Below are 22,009 nucleotides of genomic sequence, written 5' to 3' on the forward strand. Positions count from 1 at the left end.
ACATACTAAAACCCATATAGTACATGTATGTCATTGCAGCCCAAGTGGCCCCATATCAGCCCGAGGACCGAAGGACCGAGGGTTGATGTGGGGCCCCAGTGCTGATAAGACATATGATATGGATTTAAGTATGTAATATTCTATTTATCATATACTGCACTTTTTAATCGATGGGCGGGCATGCGCCAGCAATTATTAATCGCTGGGCGCGCATGCGCCAGCAATCATTTGGAAGGTACTCAAAAGTCTTCCAATCAACTGCACCTATCCGCAAATTTACAAAGTATTCAGAACAAATAGTGTAAGGAACAATAACTCTGGATAGACATTAAAAATATCTTCATAAGCAATGCGCTTCTGTCAAAATACCGACGTAGTATCATATATTTCTTAAAGTACTTAGAATATTCTTGTGCTGCATTAGCAAAACTGTTTTATGACACGTTTTGAAACGCGTAGCGTAGGATATGAAATCCGCATTGCGTGGTTTGGCTGTTTGTAAACAATGATCGGGTGTTGCCAAGACGTGGAATGGAAAATGGAACGGCTCGAACGTAAAATGCTTAGCTGATATTATGGGGGTGATCGGCATTTTGTAAAATCAAAAGATTTATTGTATTATGAACGAGGACAGCAGAAATTTCATTGAAAACGGGAAGTCATCCTTATGTTCCACCGTTTCATATACTTCATAAGTTATACATATATACTTATATTGTTCATGGTATACATTTGTATGCATGTACAGTACGTATTTTAAAATCGCAATAACTTACTATTTAAGCAAGCGCTTGTGTATACTACCCCTTTTCCCGGAGTTGTCATTTTCTGACACCCTCTCTCCCACCGATTGTGACAGTATGTTGGAAATTTTGATGCGCATCCGTGTGAACGCAGCATAAATTTAATCAATTTATGTTGCAGAATATTTGAAGAATTGCTTTTACCCCTTGTAAAGAAAGAGGGTGTTGCACCGAAGCGAGAATTTTCCCTAATCGGAGCTCCGTGCCAGCACTTGTGACGTAGAACTGACCTTCATCCATATTTATACTCTTTGCGTATTTGCCATTTTTAATACCTGTAGGATTCCCCAGTACTAACAACAAGCCTAATACATTTTATGTGTAAATACATTATACATGTAGTCAAAACATAATTTTTGAAATTGTGAAAATTAAATTGGTCCCCCCCCCCCCTGAGTATCAGATACAATGTATACGGTTACATGTTACGAGTGTATCGGTTATTTAATATTCTATACTACTACAGTCTAAAAGCTCTTATGTATTATTTTCTACAACCAGCAGTTAGCAACTGTACATAACTCTGACCACAAAACAAAATATGAAAACTTTAATACGCATTAATAAAATTCATCATAATTCAAAGTACATGCATCTGAAAACATTGATTCACCATAATACAGCAATTTGCTACTGGAATACACATCATCTTATCCACTTAAACTGTTTAATGGTTATTTCCCTGTTTGGCCTTAAAGTTTTTCTTTCAAAGCTTTGCAGCGTTCACAACGTTTTTCGTAAAAGGCACCGTGCCTTTGTCCATGCTTTCACTCAGAAAAACATACATGTACAACATTGACTATCAAAACACAGGTATTGCATGCTGTATTCGGTGTGTTTGTTGCGAGTTCTATTCACAAAATAAACAGTGTCCAGGTTGGAAGCTTATTTTAAACTCGGCACATTGTAATAAAAAGAGATTTGACCTGAAACATTTATAAAAACTAGAAGTGTGTTTCAATTAAGAAAAAGACATCTAAATGGAAAACGTAATATGAAAAAAATTAATTGTGTTCGTGAGGGATTCGAACCCAGGCGTTTAAAAAAAAGAAGTAATCGTTACCTATAAAAGTCGAGTACCTTACCCACTGAACCATGCAGTAGTCCATACATTGCTAAGGAAAATAAACATACAGGTGAAGTTAAAAAAAATATCGGTGAAGTCGTTTCGATTTTTTGAAATTTACAAAAAATGCCCTTGTGAAATAAAATTTCAAAGCGACAGTTTTTTAGTGAAAAACTTGAAAAACATGTTCATGCTAAATTCATTTTGTTTCACGGAGGCAGTTTTTCTGAAATTCGGGGATACCCCTCCATTTTAACGCTAAAAATCATATAAATCGCTTATTGCTTGATTTAAACTCGAATTATTTTGGCTAATTTTTGTCAATACACGTCTTTTAAACTTATTTTCACAAATTTTTGAATCAAGACATAAGTTCCAATTGGTTTTATCATAAATTTGAATAACTTGGATTTTATCGATTTTTCATGCAACACCTAAAAGGAAATTAACATGAGACGTTCAACACCTTCAAAGTTTCAGAAATTTTGATTTTGATGAAATTAATGTATTTGCCCGATTTACAATAGCCTTGCAACCCAGCGTTGACAGAGGTATTAGCGAGCAGTTACATACATAATGAGTTTTTCACCCCATCCACCCTCCTTGAAATAGAAAAGAACAAAAACAAATTGATCCATTAACGGACTAGTGACATTTAATACTAGTAAATGAGTGCGGTGAGTAATTTGGAAATTTTGTTCAAATGAATACCGACTGGTCACTGCGTCAGATATCGTTATATTTCTTTAAAACATCAGAATGTTAGATATCAAATCGGGGAAACTTTCTTTAGAAATATATAATCATGTAGAACACAAAACAATGTTTCAAGTTTGTCTTTTAAAAAATCATATGTCTTCGCTGCATTTGTCATTTCTATTCATCCATTTTGACTAGATTAATATCAGTTTGATCGCGAAATTTTATGAAGACAGAAACGATAAGCAGTGTCCTTTTAAAACGTGTCGGCTGTTCTTTGAAATGAGGACAGTTCAAAGTTTAACTACCCAGACTTCCATTCTTTACTGAAGACAGATTGAAGCATGATGTGGAAAATGGCTGTGGTATACGTGCTAGATATTCCTCATTAAAACGTAGACTTACAGGTTGGTGTATTTTTTTCAACGTGTGTGTTTAATTGTAATTTATATATTTTTTAATATAGTGGTATTTGATGATCACAATGCTTTTTGCTTGAAAAGTTTCGAATTATATAGAATGCGCTAATTGCTGAATGTATGCACTCTATGTAGTGTTGTGGCACAGGGAATTTTAATACATTGTGCAAAATAATTGAATAACATATCATGATCTTCATTGATATTAATTAATGTGCATTGGTTTTCATTAATGCATGTATAAAGATAAAATCTACCTGCTATGTTATATTTCGTTAAGAAAACTATATGATTTTATATTTTGAATATCCCGATCCGTTTTTTGTTCTGTTCCGTTTTCCGTTCCGCGTTATGTTTTTGCTTCTTCTTTTTTCTTTCATCCTACCTATGATTTGTATGAAATAGACTACTGAAGACAGATTAACAATATCAAATGCTGGCTGTGCATGAAATGAATCTACATCTGTTGATACAATGTCACATTATCATACATGTATTCATTGGATTGATAAGAAAATGAAAAGTGATGAGGCCTGTGGACATTGTTGTGTATTACACTTTCGTTCAAAGTGTGTTCGGCAGCTATAGCAATTTCACCTGTATTATATTATAATACTAAGCAAACATATTTAGACCCTAACTTTTAATTTAGAGATAACGTTATGTGATTTTCAAATTTAATACAATAATCCTAAAAACCAATATTAAATTTAAAAAAATTTCTTTGTTCTAGTAAATTGAGAAGAATGAAATTTTATATGAAAATTAAAGAAAATCACAATATTGTTTTGGAATCATTTGAAAAGCATTAAAAATTATATAGATCTAAGCCTAATTTTCTTTCTTTTATTATCAAGTACCTCATTTTAATCCTCGCCTAGAGTGCCAGGGGCCCCTGGATTGTACACATCTATAGCACAGTAATTACGAAATCATATACATGTGTCAATTATTAAAGAAAATAATGTTATATAGTACATTATTGTGTATAATTAGAAACAGGGAAAAGTATTGGCTGCGATAATATTCTTAAATTCAGAAATTTGATTTCAATGTTTTATATTTAAGCAAAAAAAAACCAAAAAAACCCTGCGCTGCGCTACTTGAGGCCAGACACCTCAAATAGTGGGTTTCTAGGTCATATAAAGGAGTTATTGTTACATAATATCATATAACATATATGAATATTCGCAGCCGCATGTACAGTGTGGATGCAAAATGGGGCTTAATCCTCACCTAGGGCACCATGGGTTGGATACTGTATTATCATTAAAATAATACAAGTTCCAGGCATAATTAAGAAATTGTTTGAGAAAAGGAAATTTACTTCCACATGTTATAAGAAGTGTGATACTAACAAATCAAAAATTATAAACAGTTTTAAATAATACAAGATACATTATGTAAAAATATAAGTGGGATTAATTCGATTTAACACTTCCTTAGAATTTGAGATATATTGAGATTATACACTTAAATTTGATTTAAATAATAAGGTATACTTTTGAGATTTCATCAGGCGAATGAAAATACCTTCGGAATCATTTGAGAACATTGGAATGCGATGAGTCAAATATGTGAGAATTTATCAAATGATTTAGAATTGTTTTCGAATTGAGAACATTCTTGAGAGTGTCGAGAAATACAATTATTACATTTGATCGAGATGAAATGATAAGACATATTTCTAACATTTTTTCAGAGGAATGAAAATTCTGTTGAGTTTATGGTTTTTAATGTTTCTCTGAGTGGTATTGTGTGGTGACATTGTGTTGAGGAAAAACCAAATACTCTTCTTCTTAGATGTGATTTAATAAAAAGGTGCAGCCTTCACATATCAAAACGAGTTTGTAATTTATTCCAGCAAACGTTTTATGCATAATATGTATATCACTGCAAAATGCATTCATTTCATTAATTTAACAGTCCCATTACGTTATAAATCATTTTTACAATAAGGATCGAACTAAATCGAACAACAATATGGATTACTATAAAACATTTTCATTTTTCCATTTCATGAAAAATATTTTATAAGGAAATCCCCATCTTAAATACTATTATAGCATGTATTTATAATTGTTTAGAAAAGTGTTCCAAACTTCCAATATTTTATTCTTTCCTTTACTTAGCAATTGCAGTAAAATATTGAACATTTTGTTTTGATATGTTTATAGTACTATCATAACTTGTATATTCATACAGCATCATTAAAAGCCAAGCCTAGCGATTCTCAGTACTTTCAGTACTTTGATTATGCTTATTAATAAATCTTGTATGCATATATATATATATATATATATATATATATATATATATATATATATATATATATAAATAATTACTACAGTAACTTGATCCGAAGAGTCGGATCACGTCGAGTTGACAGGCACGGATCATCAGATCACACGAGACGCGAAGCGTCGAGTTTGATCTGATGATCCGCGCCTGTCAACGCGACGAGACGTGATCCAACTCTTCGGATCAAGTTACTGTAGTAATGATAAATTTATAATATACCCCCTTATGCATTTCAAATCCACATTTATAAGATAATAAATGTAATCCAAATTATCAAAAACACAGACATACCATGAAATTATGTTTTGTGTACGCAGTTTTGTTTGTGACGCGATCAATATTTTCCACAAATAACGTTGCTTTGATGCATTGTGACGTCATTGTGACGGCATCAGTTTCAGAGGATACTAATACGGAATCAGAAAACCACAGTGTGGTGATCCGGAAAACCGGATCACACGCTATGAAATCCACAGTATCAAAGAACGATACATTGATGGGTATATAATAAATATATATTATTACTACAGTAACTTGATCCGAAGAGTCGGACCACGTCTCGTTGACAGGCGTGGATCATCAGATCACACGTGACGCGAAGCGTCGAGTTTGATCTGATGATCCGCGCCTGTCAACGAGACGTGATCCAACTCTTCGGATCAAGTTACTGTAGTAATGATAAATTTATTATATACCCCCTTATGCATTCTAAATCCCCTTTTATACAGTGTAAGATAATAAGTGTAATCCTAATTATCAAAAACACAGACATACTATGAAATTTTGTTTGGTGTACGCCGTTTCGTTTGTGACGCGGTCAATATTTTCCACAAATAACGTTGCGTTGATTCATTGTGACGTCATTGTGACGGCATCAGTTTCAAAGGATACTGATACGGAATCAGAAAACCACAGTGTGGTGATCCGGAAAACCGGATCACACGCTGTGAAATCCACAGTATCAGAGAACGATACATTGATGGGTATATAATAAATGAAGGATATTACCGTATGCAGTTTTGCAGGGTACATTGTAACATCGCAGGTAATCGTTATGTAGTTTTTGTCGCCAGAGAATCGAAAACCATACATCTTTGCAACAACTTGTTTGCAATTGGAAGCCTGCTTGTCAAATCCTGCGAGGAGTTCTTCATGGTGGATACAATTTTGTCTGTCAAAAATTGATGAAAATATTGGTAACAAAACGATCATCAAATGCAGAAGATCTCTCTCTCTCTCTCTCTCTCTCTCTCTCTCTCTCTCTCTCTCTCTCATAGAATGGTAATATATAGCAGAAGTTCCTATAGACGATTATGTTGGGCTGGTTGTATTCAGTGCGCCTGCGCGTCACAATTTTTTTTTTTAGAAAATTTATCGTTTATTTTTAATATTACGTTTTGGGCTCGATATTTCACCAGAAGTCGCATGTGGTGAGGTCACAATAGGGGTAATTTAGATATATACAGGCACTTGTGGCATGCTGGATCATGCAACACGCCCCCCCCCCCCCCCCCCCCTCTTAACCTTTTACACACCTTTCTTAACTTATGCAGTGTAGATATACATTCGATATCATTTAAATATGTAATGAATCACGTTTTCAGCAATTATAAGAAAAAATTTCATCACTGATAACGAGATTTCTACCAATACCTAACAGAGATTTCGATAATCTTAAATTCAATTCAATTTATTGATTCACCAAACATGTTGGCATAGAAATATAGAGATATATGATGGTAACACACTAAGTGCAAACATTTCATATATATATATATATATATATATATATATATATATATATCGTTGTCCATTAGAGATAGAGATCGACTTTGAAGTCGCTCATCTCCGACAGATTGAGAAAATACGGGAAATTGCATTGTTTAGGCCTACTCAAAATAAATCTTCAAATATCAGAAAATGCAATAATTTTCGGCTTTTAACTCTGTGAAAACTTCTACTACATGAAAACTTACCCTTGCATGCAACGTTGTCGCTAATAGTAAATCCAACACAAGGAAATATATATTTATAAGCAAGTGACACATTGCGATCCACATGTCAACATGTCTGACGTCATGTGATAAAATGTGACGTATGATTTTTTGTTTGCTTTGTTGAAAGGCGGATCAAGCAATGAAACAACCCTCCCCCTTTCCCCAGTCAGAAATGTATTTCAAAATGAACAGGACAATGCTTACTTGGTAAATTATTAATTCGAATATAATATCTTATATATTATTCGACCATCATACATAGAAAGATGATATACAACAGTGATCTGCATACCTGCAAGTAGGCGCTAATATTGACAACGAGAAAACAATATGTGTATCAAACCGAAGTATCTTATTGTACACGTTGACTTTCTATTCCATAGAAGGCTGAAAATAGTGCTGCGATGTAAATTTATGGAGAGAAAAAAAATAGTTCCGGCTTCTTGTTGTCATGGAGGTGTGTCCCCATACCAAACCAGGTTATACAAAAATAACCTGCGTTCCTCATTTGGAATTTGACTAATCAGAGACAAGGATACAATAAGAATTAAATTATTAACGTGTAAATTCTCGTTTAGCTTTAAAATTGTCCAATCAAAACAATTGTAATAAATAAAATTGGATCAAAACTTGGGCGAAACTACGCTTGTGTTTACATGGGGGGTGGGAACAAATTCTTTTCGAAATATCAAAACAAGTACCATTATTTTATGTACGTTATATTGATGATATTTTTGGCATCTGGAAAGGTACAAAAGAAGAACTTAAACAATTCCATAAAACCGCGAATGAAATACATCCAAACATTCAGCTTAACTTACGTCTATCAAACACCAAAATCGATTTCCTTGATGTAACAATCTCAATAACAGACGGAATCCTTTGTACTGACTTATACTGCAAACTCACCGATAAACATATGTACACTGTACCTTAATAAAAACCTCTAGCCACCCCGAATCTACAAAAAAATATATTCCCTTTGGACTTGGGCTCCGTGCGCGTAGAATTTGTTCCACAGAAGAAAAATATCAAATTCAACGAAAGGAAATAAAGAAAAATTTAAGAAAATGCGGTTATTTAGATAATGATGTAGAAAAAGGACTTAAGATAGTAGATAAACTCGACCGATCAAATCTCCTAAACTACAGAAAAAAGACGAAACAGGGTACCGGTAACCGTGTTCCCTTTGTGGTAGACTATTCCAAAGGGCTTCCCAACATTCGTAAGATTTTAAAAAACCGTCAAAACATTCTTGAAAATTATGACCGCCTCAAAACCATTGTTAGAGATATGCCCACAGTGGCTTTTAAAAGAATAAAAAATTTAAAAGACATTCTGGTACATAAGAAACACAATAATCTATTTTTTAGGAAATAAGATTTATGCGAGCCGTGTGGTGCTAAAAAACGTACTTTATGTCAATATGTCATTAAAACCAATCAATTTGAGGACTTCAACGGTAATAAATATCATATCAAAAAATATATCAATTGTAAATCCTGCAATGTAGTTTATGGAGTGTTTTGCAAAAAATGCAAGAAAATTGTATATGTGGGAGAAACTGGGGTAGCTTTATACCAAAGGCATGTTTCAAATTTGTCATTTATTAGACGATGACCCTGTTGCTATTCATTTCTATACAGATTCTCATAATATTGACGAATATTCTATAATAGGAATTGAAAAACTTTACAAAGATGACATTTATCGTCGCTTTAGAGAAAATTTATGGAAGAAAAAATTGAATACTTATGTATCATTCGGAGTAAACAAAAGGGAACATTTTTGTCTTTAATAATTAATGTCTTGTATGCAAAGAACGTGTTATAATAATTAATTTTAACAATAGTGATGTATTTACGATTAACTACTTAGTGTAATATTTCTTGTTTGTATTCACTTAGGCCAGACGTTAACTGCTTTGTGAACAAACATTTCTAAAATTTTGTTACATTAGTTACCAAATACATGTATTTAATTGTACGCATAGTCATATTTTAGGATGTATCCACGAGGTCGGGTGAGTATTGTTCATTTTATTATTAGACTTTTACCTTTTTCAAATGTTTTTCGCGCAATATCAACTTTGACGTTACTTTTCAATGGTCGATATTTGTCGGTTTTCCCCTTTGTTAAAACATAGGTGGTGCAACGAACTTTTAGGTTCAATACACACTTCCGGTAGCAAATACACTCGAAAGCGAAAGAGATAATTTCATCGGTCATGTCAACGTGCTGTTGCGGTGTTCCTGGTTGTTCAACTCGCGGTGGTTTGAATTTTCCAAAAGATAAAAAGCTTAGGAAACTTTGGATTCTGGCAATCAAAAGAAATTGTGATGAATTTCGCTACAAACTATGGTGCCCTGGGCCCCACAGTGTCGTGTGTCACAACCATTTTACCGAAGACGACTTCATCACAGTAACTTCACACGATAAGTAACATTTTGAAAATTTATAGTTTTCAATGATATTAAACGATGTTTTGTTAACATTAATGTTGGATATACAATGTAAACGTTTTTTGAAGTTACAGTAGGCTGTTTTTGCGGGGGGGGGGGGGGGGGGGGGGGGGGGGTTACTTTGTGTATTTATAAATACTAAATAGCATAACATAAAGAGGCACTTACTTTGTGCTCTAACTTAAAAGGGACTATAAAATGCAGTTGAGGGGTTTCAAACTTCGGAGAAAATAACGGATAGGGAATATCAAATCACACTTGATTGTAAGTACAGTCCTATTTTTACATCAGTTCAGATTTATTGTTGTTGTTTTTTAAATAATTTGATTCTTGTTGACTGAATTGTTGTTTTTGTTTTTTCACCAAGCGGAAAAGTTAAAAAAAAATTGAAAACCTCAAAATGTGCAATGAAACTGTCGAACTTGTGAACTTATGAAGTTTGCTTTTTCATTGCTATTTTGTTGTGTCATAACTCACACAATACCATGACCACTATTATACTGAGCTAGCCAACAGAAGAAAATAATGAAGACCGACAAGTGTGCAGAATTTAAAAGACTTGAAGAAATGTCATACAGGCTAGGACTAACTATTATCTTTGAATTTCGATATTTCTATTAAAAAAAAAGGTCAATTGAATTTTAATCGGAGACACACACACACACACACACACACACACACACACACATATATATATATATATATATATATATATTTATTATACACATATACACAAACTGCATGTGTGTGTGTGTGTGTGTGTGTGTGTGTGTGTGGTGTGTCTGTTTTAATGGATACTGACCATGCAAGAAGTGAAAGGAGAGCTGCTCGCAATCGCCGTACAATGGAGGAAGAGGATGAAACAGGAGAGGTCTTTATGGAATGTGATGATGCTGACGTTTCGAATGTCTCAAGCTTTTGTACCATACAGACAATGGATAATGACATAGCAGCATCAGCTCGAATTAATGAACTTGATGTCCAACAGAGTGAAGATGTAAGCCTCATAGAGGCATCATGTCAAACTCTCCCAACACCCATGACGTCTATTGAAAATTTCTTTCATGACAGTGAGGGTATAATGTTTTACACTGACCTTGCTTCTTACACAGATTTTCTTTTTGTACTGCATTGTTTAGGTGAAGCTGCCTATCATGTCAGATATTTGTATAACCAAGTTCAAATTTATCAGTTGAAAACCAACTTTTTCTAACTTTGATCAAATTAAGACAGAACAAACCCAACTTTGAATTAAGTCGCTTATTTGGCATATTACAAACAACTGTAGATAACATTTGGATTACATGGGTTAACTTCATGGCAAGACAATTTCAAGAAATAAATTTCTGGCCTGACAGAGACACGGTCACTTTCTTTTCACCCTGCGACTTCTTTCAAAAATTTCCCTCAACAAGAGTTATAATTGATGGGACCGAGATCCCAGTGAAAAAACCCAAACCCCCTGTTACACAACAGTCAACCTTTTCTATTTACAAAAACAGAAACACTGTTAAAGTGCTTGTTGGTGCCACACCTAGAGGACTTGTATCATGCATTTCTCCAGCATATGGGGGGGGGGGGGGGGGGGGTGTCTACCAGTGATAGGCAAGTTGTTGAACGTAGCTCTCTTATTAACATATGTGACCCTGGGGATTCCATAATGTCAGATAAAGGATTCAATGTCCAGGATCTCTTTGCACCAAAGGATATAAAGGTTAACATTCCGACATTTTTGAAAAGCAAAATTGTATGTCAAATAAGATTGTTTTAAGAGACAGAAAGATTTCGAGCAAGCGAGTGCATATTGAGGGGTTGAAACATTCAAAATTTTAAAAGGACCTCTTAACTCTACAGAGACAAAATTAGCTAGTGAAATTTCTTTTGTTTGTTTCATTCTGTGCAATTTTCGAAAGTGCATTGTTCCTATACATGCTTAATGAAATTGATAGGCATGATTTTCATAATAGGTTGTGACCGTAATGTTTATTGGCCATATTTCTATATTTGCAGCATGTTTAAAGATTATATATATATATATATATATATATATATATATATATATATATATATATATATAATGTATATATACACGACTTTATCCTTACAATACTGTACAAGTTCAAAGATTAGAATAAAATAGACTAAGATATGTATATAATACTATTATTCATACAGTCACACCCCAGATTGAATTCAAATGTATCATAAATAGATGTACTTTATTTATGAAAATATTAACTTTACAAAAAAAGGTACATTCTATATTGATCACTATTCAATGTTAATATGTGTGTGTCAAATGTATACAGATGCTAAAATAAGTCAATTAGGTATGATTTTAAGATTTATTCAGCATTTACATGATAATAAAATCTGTTTAATACAGATTCCTTGAAATGACAATTGAAGAATTTTTCTAGTTTCTGAAGCATTATTTCTATGAATGTGTTGTTTCTGTGTACTTTAATTGTCTTCATGTCTTTTAAAGTATAAACTACAAAAATAAATTCCTTTCTACCTGAACAGAACAGTTGTCCTTGGATTTGATAGTAATAGTCATGAGATTTGTCAAGTTCCAATTCATCATTCACATTTTTAAGATAAGAGACAGATTCCTCTGATATTTCTTTGTTTTTTGCTGTGTATGGGCATTTGATTTCCACCAATGTGTTGTCATTAATGATAGCATCAGGCGATGCAGCTAAATGTGGGTGTGTTTTAGACACAAAAATGCCACATTTAAGGACATGTAATTCAGATTTATCTTGAAATCCCCGTAAAGCAAGAGCTTCATAGCATTTACCATATAAAATAGCTGGGGCAAATATTTGTGGGGAATATTTTGTCAAATTATTTGCTACTTTGTTAAAGTCAGTCTTCTCTGTTGCTTTGCAAATTTTGCCAAAGTTAGATGAGTGAAGTCTTTTCCTCCGTTCATTATGCCAAATTGGATTACTGCTCTGTCCGCACGTCTGTCTTTCTGTCTTAAAAATGTCGTCATCACTTATATGTGTTATGTTCATTTGTCTTAACCAATTGTCGGAGAGTGATTCTTGTAGATAGTCATGATCATTATCTAAACCTACTGTGTTTGCTAATGCATACAGTTGAGAGACTGGCTAAGAATTTATCTTTGGATGGTTTAACCACACATTTCGAAAAGTGTCTTGTTATCCAGCTGCATTCTGAAATTCTCTTGGCCGAGGGTCAAAGTTAACATCCAGGTCTCGATTTGCCAAAGGCAAGTCTTTGGCCTTGATCGGACTGCCATATAACAGGCATTAAGGATTTAATACAATCATTCACACCGGGGAGAGCTATTCATCACCGGAACCAAGAAGATATTGCATCAATAGCCGTTGAAAATCACGCAGATGCTAATCCTACCGTGATACCTTCTGGAGAAAATTCAGAAACAGGTCATGACAAAACCAGGGCATTGTCTGAAAAACAACGGCACATCCAATTCTGGAACCTACAATTGAAATTTAGAAGAATCGCCTACTGGAATATGTTAAAAAACACACAAAAGGCAAAAGTATATAATACATGGCTCCTTTCTGGACCACATATCATGCCACGAAAACTACAAATTCCGGAGATCAGAGGAGAGCCTGAAAATCAACGCATAAGAAGAGAAAGGTTAGTGCTAGAAAATGTCAAAACTGAACGCGACCTGCGCTAGAAATGAGGGGAAAACACAATGAGGACAAATACCAGTCCATTGACATCAAAATCCAAACATTCTTTGAAAATAAAATGTCCATGTCCACTTTTAACATTCTTATGAAAAAATGGAATGATGAATGTCTTTGTGAAGAACAAAAGTCAATAGAATAGTGGTCAAAATCAGAAACTTGGTTCCAAAAATATGAAACACAATTTAAACAGGAACACAAAGACAAACATCCTTTTATAAAATTAGGATCCTTCCAACATAGCAACAATAAGAAAATGGAACCTAACAATCAACAAACTACAGCAATATCAAATCGTTTCCCATCACACATCATTCCTATCAATATGTCTTGCTGTACTTACTACGAGAAACAGCAAGAGTATGACTCTAAAGAAGTCTTGATAAAACTTGAAAAAATTATCACTGAACACGGAGATAAACTTACTGCCAAGGAAAAATTATACCTTCTATGTTTTAAGGCTAAAACTAGTAACTTTTATGGTCTACCAAAAATACATAAAAGCCAAATCATAAAAGACGAATGCAAAAATTCTAAATCCACGTATATAAGTATTGAATGCCCAGAAGATCTAACAATTAGACCTATAGTCGCAGGACCTACCTGCGAAACTCACAGAATTAGTTATCTCTTGGATTTACTACTTAAACCTTACATTACAAAAGTTCAGAGTTATATTAGAGACACCGTAGATTTTCTTAATTCCCTTCCAGAAGAAATTAATTCAGAGTCTCTTTCAGTATCATTCGATGTCACAAACCTCTATTCTAATATTCCTCATGAGCTAGGACTAGCCGCCATAGAATATTGGATAGACCGATTCCCTAATCTTTTACTCGAGAGATTTTCGAAAAAATTCGTAATATTAGGTTTACAATTAATCTTGGAAAACAATTTCATGCAATTCAATGGAACTATTTACATGTACAAACAGAAACTGGGCACTGCAAATGGGAACCAAAGTTGCCCCAACACATGCAACACTAGTTCTAGGTTTTTTGGAAGAGAAATTATTTTCTACAATTCAGGAAAAATTTGGACAAGAATTTGAATTTTTTTAGACAGTCGTGGAAACGTTTCTTGGACGATTGTTTTATCATATGGGACAGAGGAGAAGAACAATTAATGAAGTTTTTCAATATTCTAAACACACTAAGCCCTACCATGAAATTCACTATGGAATCCGATAAAAACATGTTTTCATTTCTTGATGTCATGGTAGTTAAAAGACACAATCGCATAGTGACAGACGTGTTTTACAAATTGACATCTTATGTTTGATTCTTGTCACCCAAAGCATACGAGAAACATTCCATACAATTTAGCGAGACGCCTCTGCACAATTATTTTCGATAGTAAAATCTTTAACAGTCGCTTGGCGGAATTACAAAACTCGCTTTTACAAAGACGCTACCCAGAGCAATTAATCAAAAACGGAATAAACAAAGCCAAATCTCAAGAAAGAAAGGATCTCCTGAAAGTAAACGCTAAACCCTGTCAAAATGTCCTTCCATACGTTTCAACGCACAATCCAAAAAATCCGGAAGTTTTTCAGGTTATCAGGAACAACCTCCCTATCTTGGAATGAGACCCAGACATGAAAAAAATATTGGAATCAGCAAAAATTATCAAAAGTAAACGGCAAAGCCCTTCTCTAAAATCAATTCTTACCAGAACATGTTTTTCCAATAGCAATAATGAAATCCCTACCATCAGCAAATGTAATAAACCAAGGTGCGCCACGTGTCCATATATAACACCTGGATCCAAATTTTATTTTAAATACGTGTGGCAGGGTGATCTTTATATCTAATTGAATTTTCTACATTTTTCAATACTAAGCTGTGCTATATTAATTGAATGAAATATATTCACAACATTCTATTGGCCAGGTTGGTTGTAGGAATTCACTCACTCTAGCTAAAACCAGTTTAATAACTTTTTCTTCTATAAATAAGTTTCGCGGGCTTTTTCATCAGTGCGGGAAATTTGTTTTAGAGGGAGTAGACCTATACATGTAGCTGCCCCTTGTGTCACACCTTAAGGTATATATTTGAAATGTTTATTATTAACTGATTGATAATTATGTACGTTGAACTATTTTTTTTATCAGTATATTTCTCTACTATGAAATGGCTGTTTTTTGATCAAGGACTATAAATTTTGTTACTTTTTGAAGTAAAGTAATAAAGTCGATCATATACATTTCATTGGAATATTTTGACTTCTTTAAAGGGAAATACGAATATGAATCTATGTAATTGTATATTTTGTTGCATATGTAATGTGGTGTGTGATTTGTTAATTTCAGATCTGCCATTGCCTTTAGTTCTTAAAAAATTTAATAATAAAACCTACGTCGCTTGGTTATATAAGGAAGCCAATTTACAGTGAAATCATCCATGACGTGCACTTCTTCTAACCTCTTGTATGTGATAACTTGCGCTGGTTGTGGAAAAAATTACTTCGGCCAGACAGGCGACACACTACAACACAACTGTACACCGTCAACAAATAAGGGAACCAAAATATCAATGTACTCACGTCAGTAAACACATTCGAAACTGTGCCAAAAATTTCAGTCCGAACTTTACCATTTTCCCCTTTTACAAATTCCTGAGAGATACTACGGAAACGGAGCGTGAAACTAAAGAAACGTTGTTCGAGGATACAAACCTGCATTAAACGCTCCATAAAATGCAAAACTTTATATGATTTATAAACATATTTTCACGCATTATAAATCTGTTTTATTTGATTGTTAACACATGGGTCAGAAGTCAACTGCTATGTAAACAAACGTGTCATTATTATTGTACATATTGTATATTTTTTATCTTGCACAGACCAAAATTCGGCTGTGTTTTTATTTCCTTTTTTTTTTCTCTCGTGTAATATTTCATATTATTATACTTTCATGTAAAATACTCGAATCTGATTGGTCGAGAAGCATTTGAAAAAACATATTGTTACCCTCTGAGAACAGAAAACACGCGCTCCAGGGTGATAGTATCTAGCAACGGGTAACAGTACTTGACAACGGGTGATATTATAAAAAATTATCACATGCGTCAAATTCATGTGCGTACGGTTCGCCGTAGATTGTTAGACGACGTCGTTTGAGCGTTTGTAATAAACACGAATACCCGCATAGATATACGAAATATCGCATGACCGTGATTGATCAAATGTCAACAGACGTACGTTTTTCTGCTTTGTTGTTTATATAACATTCAGTATAATAAAACAAATATTGCATGTAGTTGAGGGTAACATTGAAAATTTTCACCCCTCTAGAAACCATTGTCAACCTCGGCTACGCCTCGGTTGACAATGGTTTTCTCGGGGTGAAAATTTTCAATGTTACCCTCAACTAAATGCAATATTTATATAACGTTGTATCATGACGTCATAATGATCTTTGTTAACGTGTCAATACAATCTGCCACTTTTTACGTCATAGTTAAATCTATAATGTGTAACTAAGCAATGATGTCATAACTCTTGAAAATTAAAAATGAAACCGGTTATTTTCGGCGTTCTAATTTTTCTTTATTATACTATTACTTGTGTGGATAGAAACACAAAACTCGAATAACATTTTACTGTTAGCGCTTTCGGCTTTAATGCCTTTTCATTTTTCAATGAAATAGAATTGCTAAGTAATGTCAACATATCACGACGTAAGTACCTGGCTGATATTTTCATCTTTTGGAATAAAACTGCAGATGATTTACAAAATTTCGGTGCTGAGATAAATCAATTACATCAATCGATTCAATTTATTATGGTTGTGAGTGATAAAGAACTGCCAATTTTGGATCTCCGAATCATTAAGGATGATACCAATATAATCACGGATCTTTATTGCAAAGAAACAGATTCACATCAATACTTGGATTTCCATTCATGTCACCCTTCCCATACTAAACGTAACATTCCATACACCATGGCTAGACGGATATGTACAATAATTACGGATACTTCATTACGGTCAAAAAGACTGTAGGAATTGAAAGTATACCTTCGGCGACAACATTATCCGGAAAAACTCCTTAATGACGGAATTACCAAAGCACGGAACACGCCAATATCTATCTTATGGAACTCCCGACACGAAGAAAACGATGTAAACAACGATATTCCTTTTGTAATTACGCATAACCCACGCAACCACAATATTTTTGGAACAGCTAGAAGAATTTTTCCTATATTAGAACAGTCCGAAAATCTCAAAAACCTGATAAAGGAATCTCAAATAAAAAACAGCAGAGGACAGACTAGGTTCCTAATCTGAAGAGAATTCTAACGAGCGCCCGATTTACTACACAAAATTCTAAATCCGTACAAAAATATGAGGATTTACTTTGCGGTACATGTAATCATCTGGAGGAAGGCAGAAAAAAAATTCTTAAATGCGGCCAAAAATTAAGATCAAATTCTAACATGACTTGCATATCTGAAAACATAATATATTGCATGACTTGCCCTACCTGTAATGAAAACTACATTGGACAAACCAGTGAACTGAACGCTCGTATGCGCGTACACAAGCAGCAAATTCGCGATCCAAGTATCAGAAATTCGCCATGTTCCGAACATTTTGCCAATTTTGGTAATGGAAATTTCAACACATTTCCAGTTTATAAAATGTACACAGACTGCGAAATTTCCAGAATTACAAAGGACATTTTCCATAAATTCAACGTCAAAGACGACGAAGTGTATTGTGACTTCACAATAAGTCCGAGTCATTCTACTTCCATAGTTCGTAAGGTACAAAATATGCGGGTCTCTGATACACAGTTAAAGGGTTTTAGGTTGATACACACACACACACACACACATACATATACATATATATATATATATATATATATATATATATATATATATATATATACGGGAGAGGGGACAGATTAAAAGCAAGGAAGTGTTGATTTCCTTGTGACAGTTTTGTGCATTACAGATAAATGTTTGAAAACAAGTTGTCTATTGCGTAAATCCAGGCACATCTGAGTAGAAACGTCGGTCGAAGCATAAACCGTCACCGACTCCGGCATTTACACGTTTTCCAGAATCAAAACATGAATGCTTGCGAAGAGATCTGAAGTCGATGAAGGCTATGCCTCTCGATTTCTCTAAAGAGAATAGAGTCGAAGGTTTCCTAGTTCATCAACTTTAGCATATATTGCATTCCGCTACGCCTGTGTGCAGTGTGACGTTGGTAACTGGTTTTAGCGCTTACGAGCGGCACTGTCAGAACTTATGATGATATGTGAAAATCTACAAGTCCTTGACCTCTTCACCTCCCAGGGTCAAGGTCATGAGATGGTTGACCTCTGCACCTCCCAGGGTCAAGCACTCTTTGATATGATGTGAACTTTGAACTGTGAATGTTGATGTTTTTGAACTTTGAATGTTGACTTTGCAAGAAAATATGTTGATGTTGAATTTGCTTTTGATGATGCTTTTGTTGTTTGTTGGGGCCTGCCCTTGATCATGCTGGCGGCCCGTTTCTTTTGTGTTGTAAATACAGCCGTGCCCATAAACGCCACAATAAAGATATAAGTATTCATATATTTATTTTTTGTTCATTGATACACTGTTCTGAGATAATTGAGATGAATTCACCACATGTTTCATATTGTTGGATTCTTCCAAAATTGGGGGAAAAATCGTTTAGCTGTATTTAAGATATTGTGATTTTTTGGATTGTGTCTGACGACGAAAGGCACATTGTTGTTCTCTTTGGCACCCCTTTGGAATAGGTATTTTTTTTCCTGCTTGTTGGATTCCAGCATCAATAAGGTTTTCTGGGCAATGCTGTCTTATTAATGTATCTTTAATTCATCTAATCGTTTTTTTACGTAATGTTGAATTCGGAATGATAGTGCATACACGTCTGGCCATATTGTATGGGATATTATAGGGTTATTGAACTTGTATTGGTGAATATTGGCACGAGTTGGCTGTGAAAATGCACGAGCTTGCGAGTGCATTTTGACAGCCAACGAGTGCCAATATACACCAATATAAGTTCAATAACCCTTTTATTATATAGCTAAAGTATTTAGTTGTTAAGTTATATCCCCTTTCACTCAAACTACTCCAAAATAGACGAGAATTCATCAATATTGGCAGTGTGCAATAACAGCATGCATTTCTTAACTGTTCAATATAACCCGTTATTAATGCATGAAGCAAACTGATTTTGTAAATGGGGACATCATAATTTATGTACAGTAAAACATTTTGCTTACGTAAATATCAAATACCGGCTCTGTCAGATTCGGTGGACCGTCGTCTGCCATTTTGGCCTGTTTACGTCGTTACGGTAACGTCAATATTGAACGCTCATACTCGAAATGTTTCGGGCGCATACAATTTACGCAATGCAAAGTTAGCGTTCAATAAATTCTCAGGATATTGAACGCTAACATTCTCTAGATTTTACGCAGATTTTATATTAGACTATTTATTAGCTATATAATAATATACATTTATTGCATGATAGTGAGGGAGATATGAAGATTTATACACCCAAGAAAAATCATATTGCCCCAGGGGAATATCATTTTTCTTGGGTGAATAAATCTTCATATCTCCCGAACATTCATGCAATCAATTGTTTATTATACTGAAACAAAGCAAGACTACAAAAATGCGTTTGAAATTGGAGTCCGCTCATCTATACATTGAATGTAGCTGAGATTGCCCTAACGGTAACACCGCGCCGTCAACGTATCAGAAGGTGCAAACAACGAAATATAGTGATATGATAACCAGGTTTTGTATTTACATTCTCCTTGAATACTGATTTACTTGCTTGTTTTTGTATTAACCAAAATCATGCGATTTTAAAACTGTATATCAGAGACCTGTATATTTTGTGCCTCACGAACTATGAAAGTAGAATGACTCGGACTTATTGTGACGTCATAATACACTTCGTCTATTTTGACGTTAAATTTATGGAAAATGCACGAGGCTGCCAAAGGAGCGAAATATGAGATACCGAATATCAGGTTTTTTTCCGCGTGTATCCAATTTCCGCTTTGTTCGCGAGGATTTCCGAATCGCGGAAAATAAATCCGCGTAAATTTGATACAAAGTTTGCTTTTATGATAAAGTTATACGGCCGATCTACCCCGCACATTTCAAAGTCTGTCGAAATTCACAACTATGAAAACAACGGCCTTGATTCCCCGATTCTTGATTTCGTTAAATAAACAACTCAGGTTTTGTTAATTAACCTCATCCGACCCTGTGTTGATTATATGTTAATCAGTTGATGGCTTTGGTTATAATAATTGAGTCAGTGTGTCGACTAAACAAGGTCACAGCCGAACTATTACCCGTGCGTTTTAAAACGAAAGTGATAGGTGCGATAATTCCCAGAATAGTCATGCTCGACTGAAATCGAAAGTAGGAATCGCGTTATAATCGAAAAATGTAAAGTCGTTGAATAAAGGTAAAATTTCGTGAAATCACACGAAAATGTTGTAAAAATCACGGTCGTTGGTCGCGTTAGACAGGTGGTTGTTTAATACAAGTACAATAGATAGGGTAACGCCTTGGGGTGGATTATTACGGTCACATACAGCAGTAAGTCCCTTATTTACTATAGTGTAAAGAAAAGTGCAAAATCGTTGTGCGATCAGTAACTCAGAAATAGTGTAAATCGTTTCACTGTGTGAATTTTTTGCATTAGAAATTATAAGAGTTATACTTTCACAAGCTGGATTCTTTTAATATGTTGTACGGTGTGACCGTTGAGACGAGCGAAGCCCATTTAAAACATCTTGCAACGACTTATATACATTTTATCCGCCTCTTTATTTAACGCGGGAAATATCATGCGGTGGATGTAAACAGTTACATCGTGACGTCATATTAGCAGCAATTTTCTTCTTTCAAACCAGGCAAACACAAAACGTTTGAAGCTATGAGGAATCTTGTCTGGAATTTCAAAACTTTATGGTACTTTCTAAACAATCTAATTAATTTAATTACGGGATTGTCAATGAAGTATACCGCAGTGACGGCGACATTTTTCCAGAAGCATTATGGGTGATACTCATCTTTTTTCAACTGATAAAGAGCAAATCACGTGACTCATATGTGTAATCATTGGAGCGAGCTCGTCGCGTCGCTTCGCGACGCGAGCTTCGCTCGCTATAAGTTTAAATAATCCTGAATTATATTTTCACGATGACTTTGAAATAGTGAAAATTTGATTCGCGTAAATTTAATACACTATTTTAGGTTCTGATTCGCGGAAAAAACATGACGCGGAAAAAATCTGATATACGGTATGATGTTTGAGAGGGAGATAAGAAGTTTTGTGATCCCTGGCACGTGACTGTCTAGACAAACCAGATTACGCGCTGCATGGAATTCTCATACTGAGGTATAATACGTTTAATGTGTGACGGGTGACACGATCTAAAGTCTAGATATTGATGAGTGTCCGTTTCTTTGCTAAATAAATAAATAAAGATATATATATATATATATATATATATATATATACATATATATCGGTGGTAATTTGATCATCA

The 22,009-nt window shown here is 34.4% G+C and overlaps 1 protein-coding gene across 2 annotated transcripts in view; it reads right to left on the minus strand.

The window, feature by feature from the left end:
* Window positions 1-22,009, minus strand: part of LOC125681625 (uncharacterized) — a 192,704-nt gene that overhangs the window by 5,345 nt on the left and 165,350 nt on the right. For both annotated transcript variants that reach the window (XM_056153630.1, XM_056153629.1), the window contains exon 8: window positions 6,297-6,459. In XM_056153630.1, the coding sequence (XP_056009605.1) occupies window positions 6,297-6,459 (163 nt within the window). The remainder of the gene's footprint in view (window positions 1-6,296; window positions 6,460-22,009) is intronic.

This window comes from Ostrea edulis, chromosome 2 (genome assembly GCF_947568905.1).
Source record: "Ostrea edulis chromosome 2, xbOstEdul1.1, whole genome shotgun sequence".
NCBI lineage: Eukaryota > Metazoa > Mollusca > Bivalvia > Ostreida > Ostreidae > Ostrea > Ostrea edulis.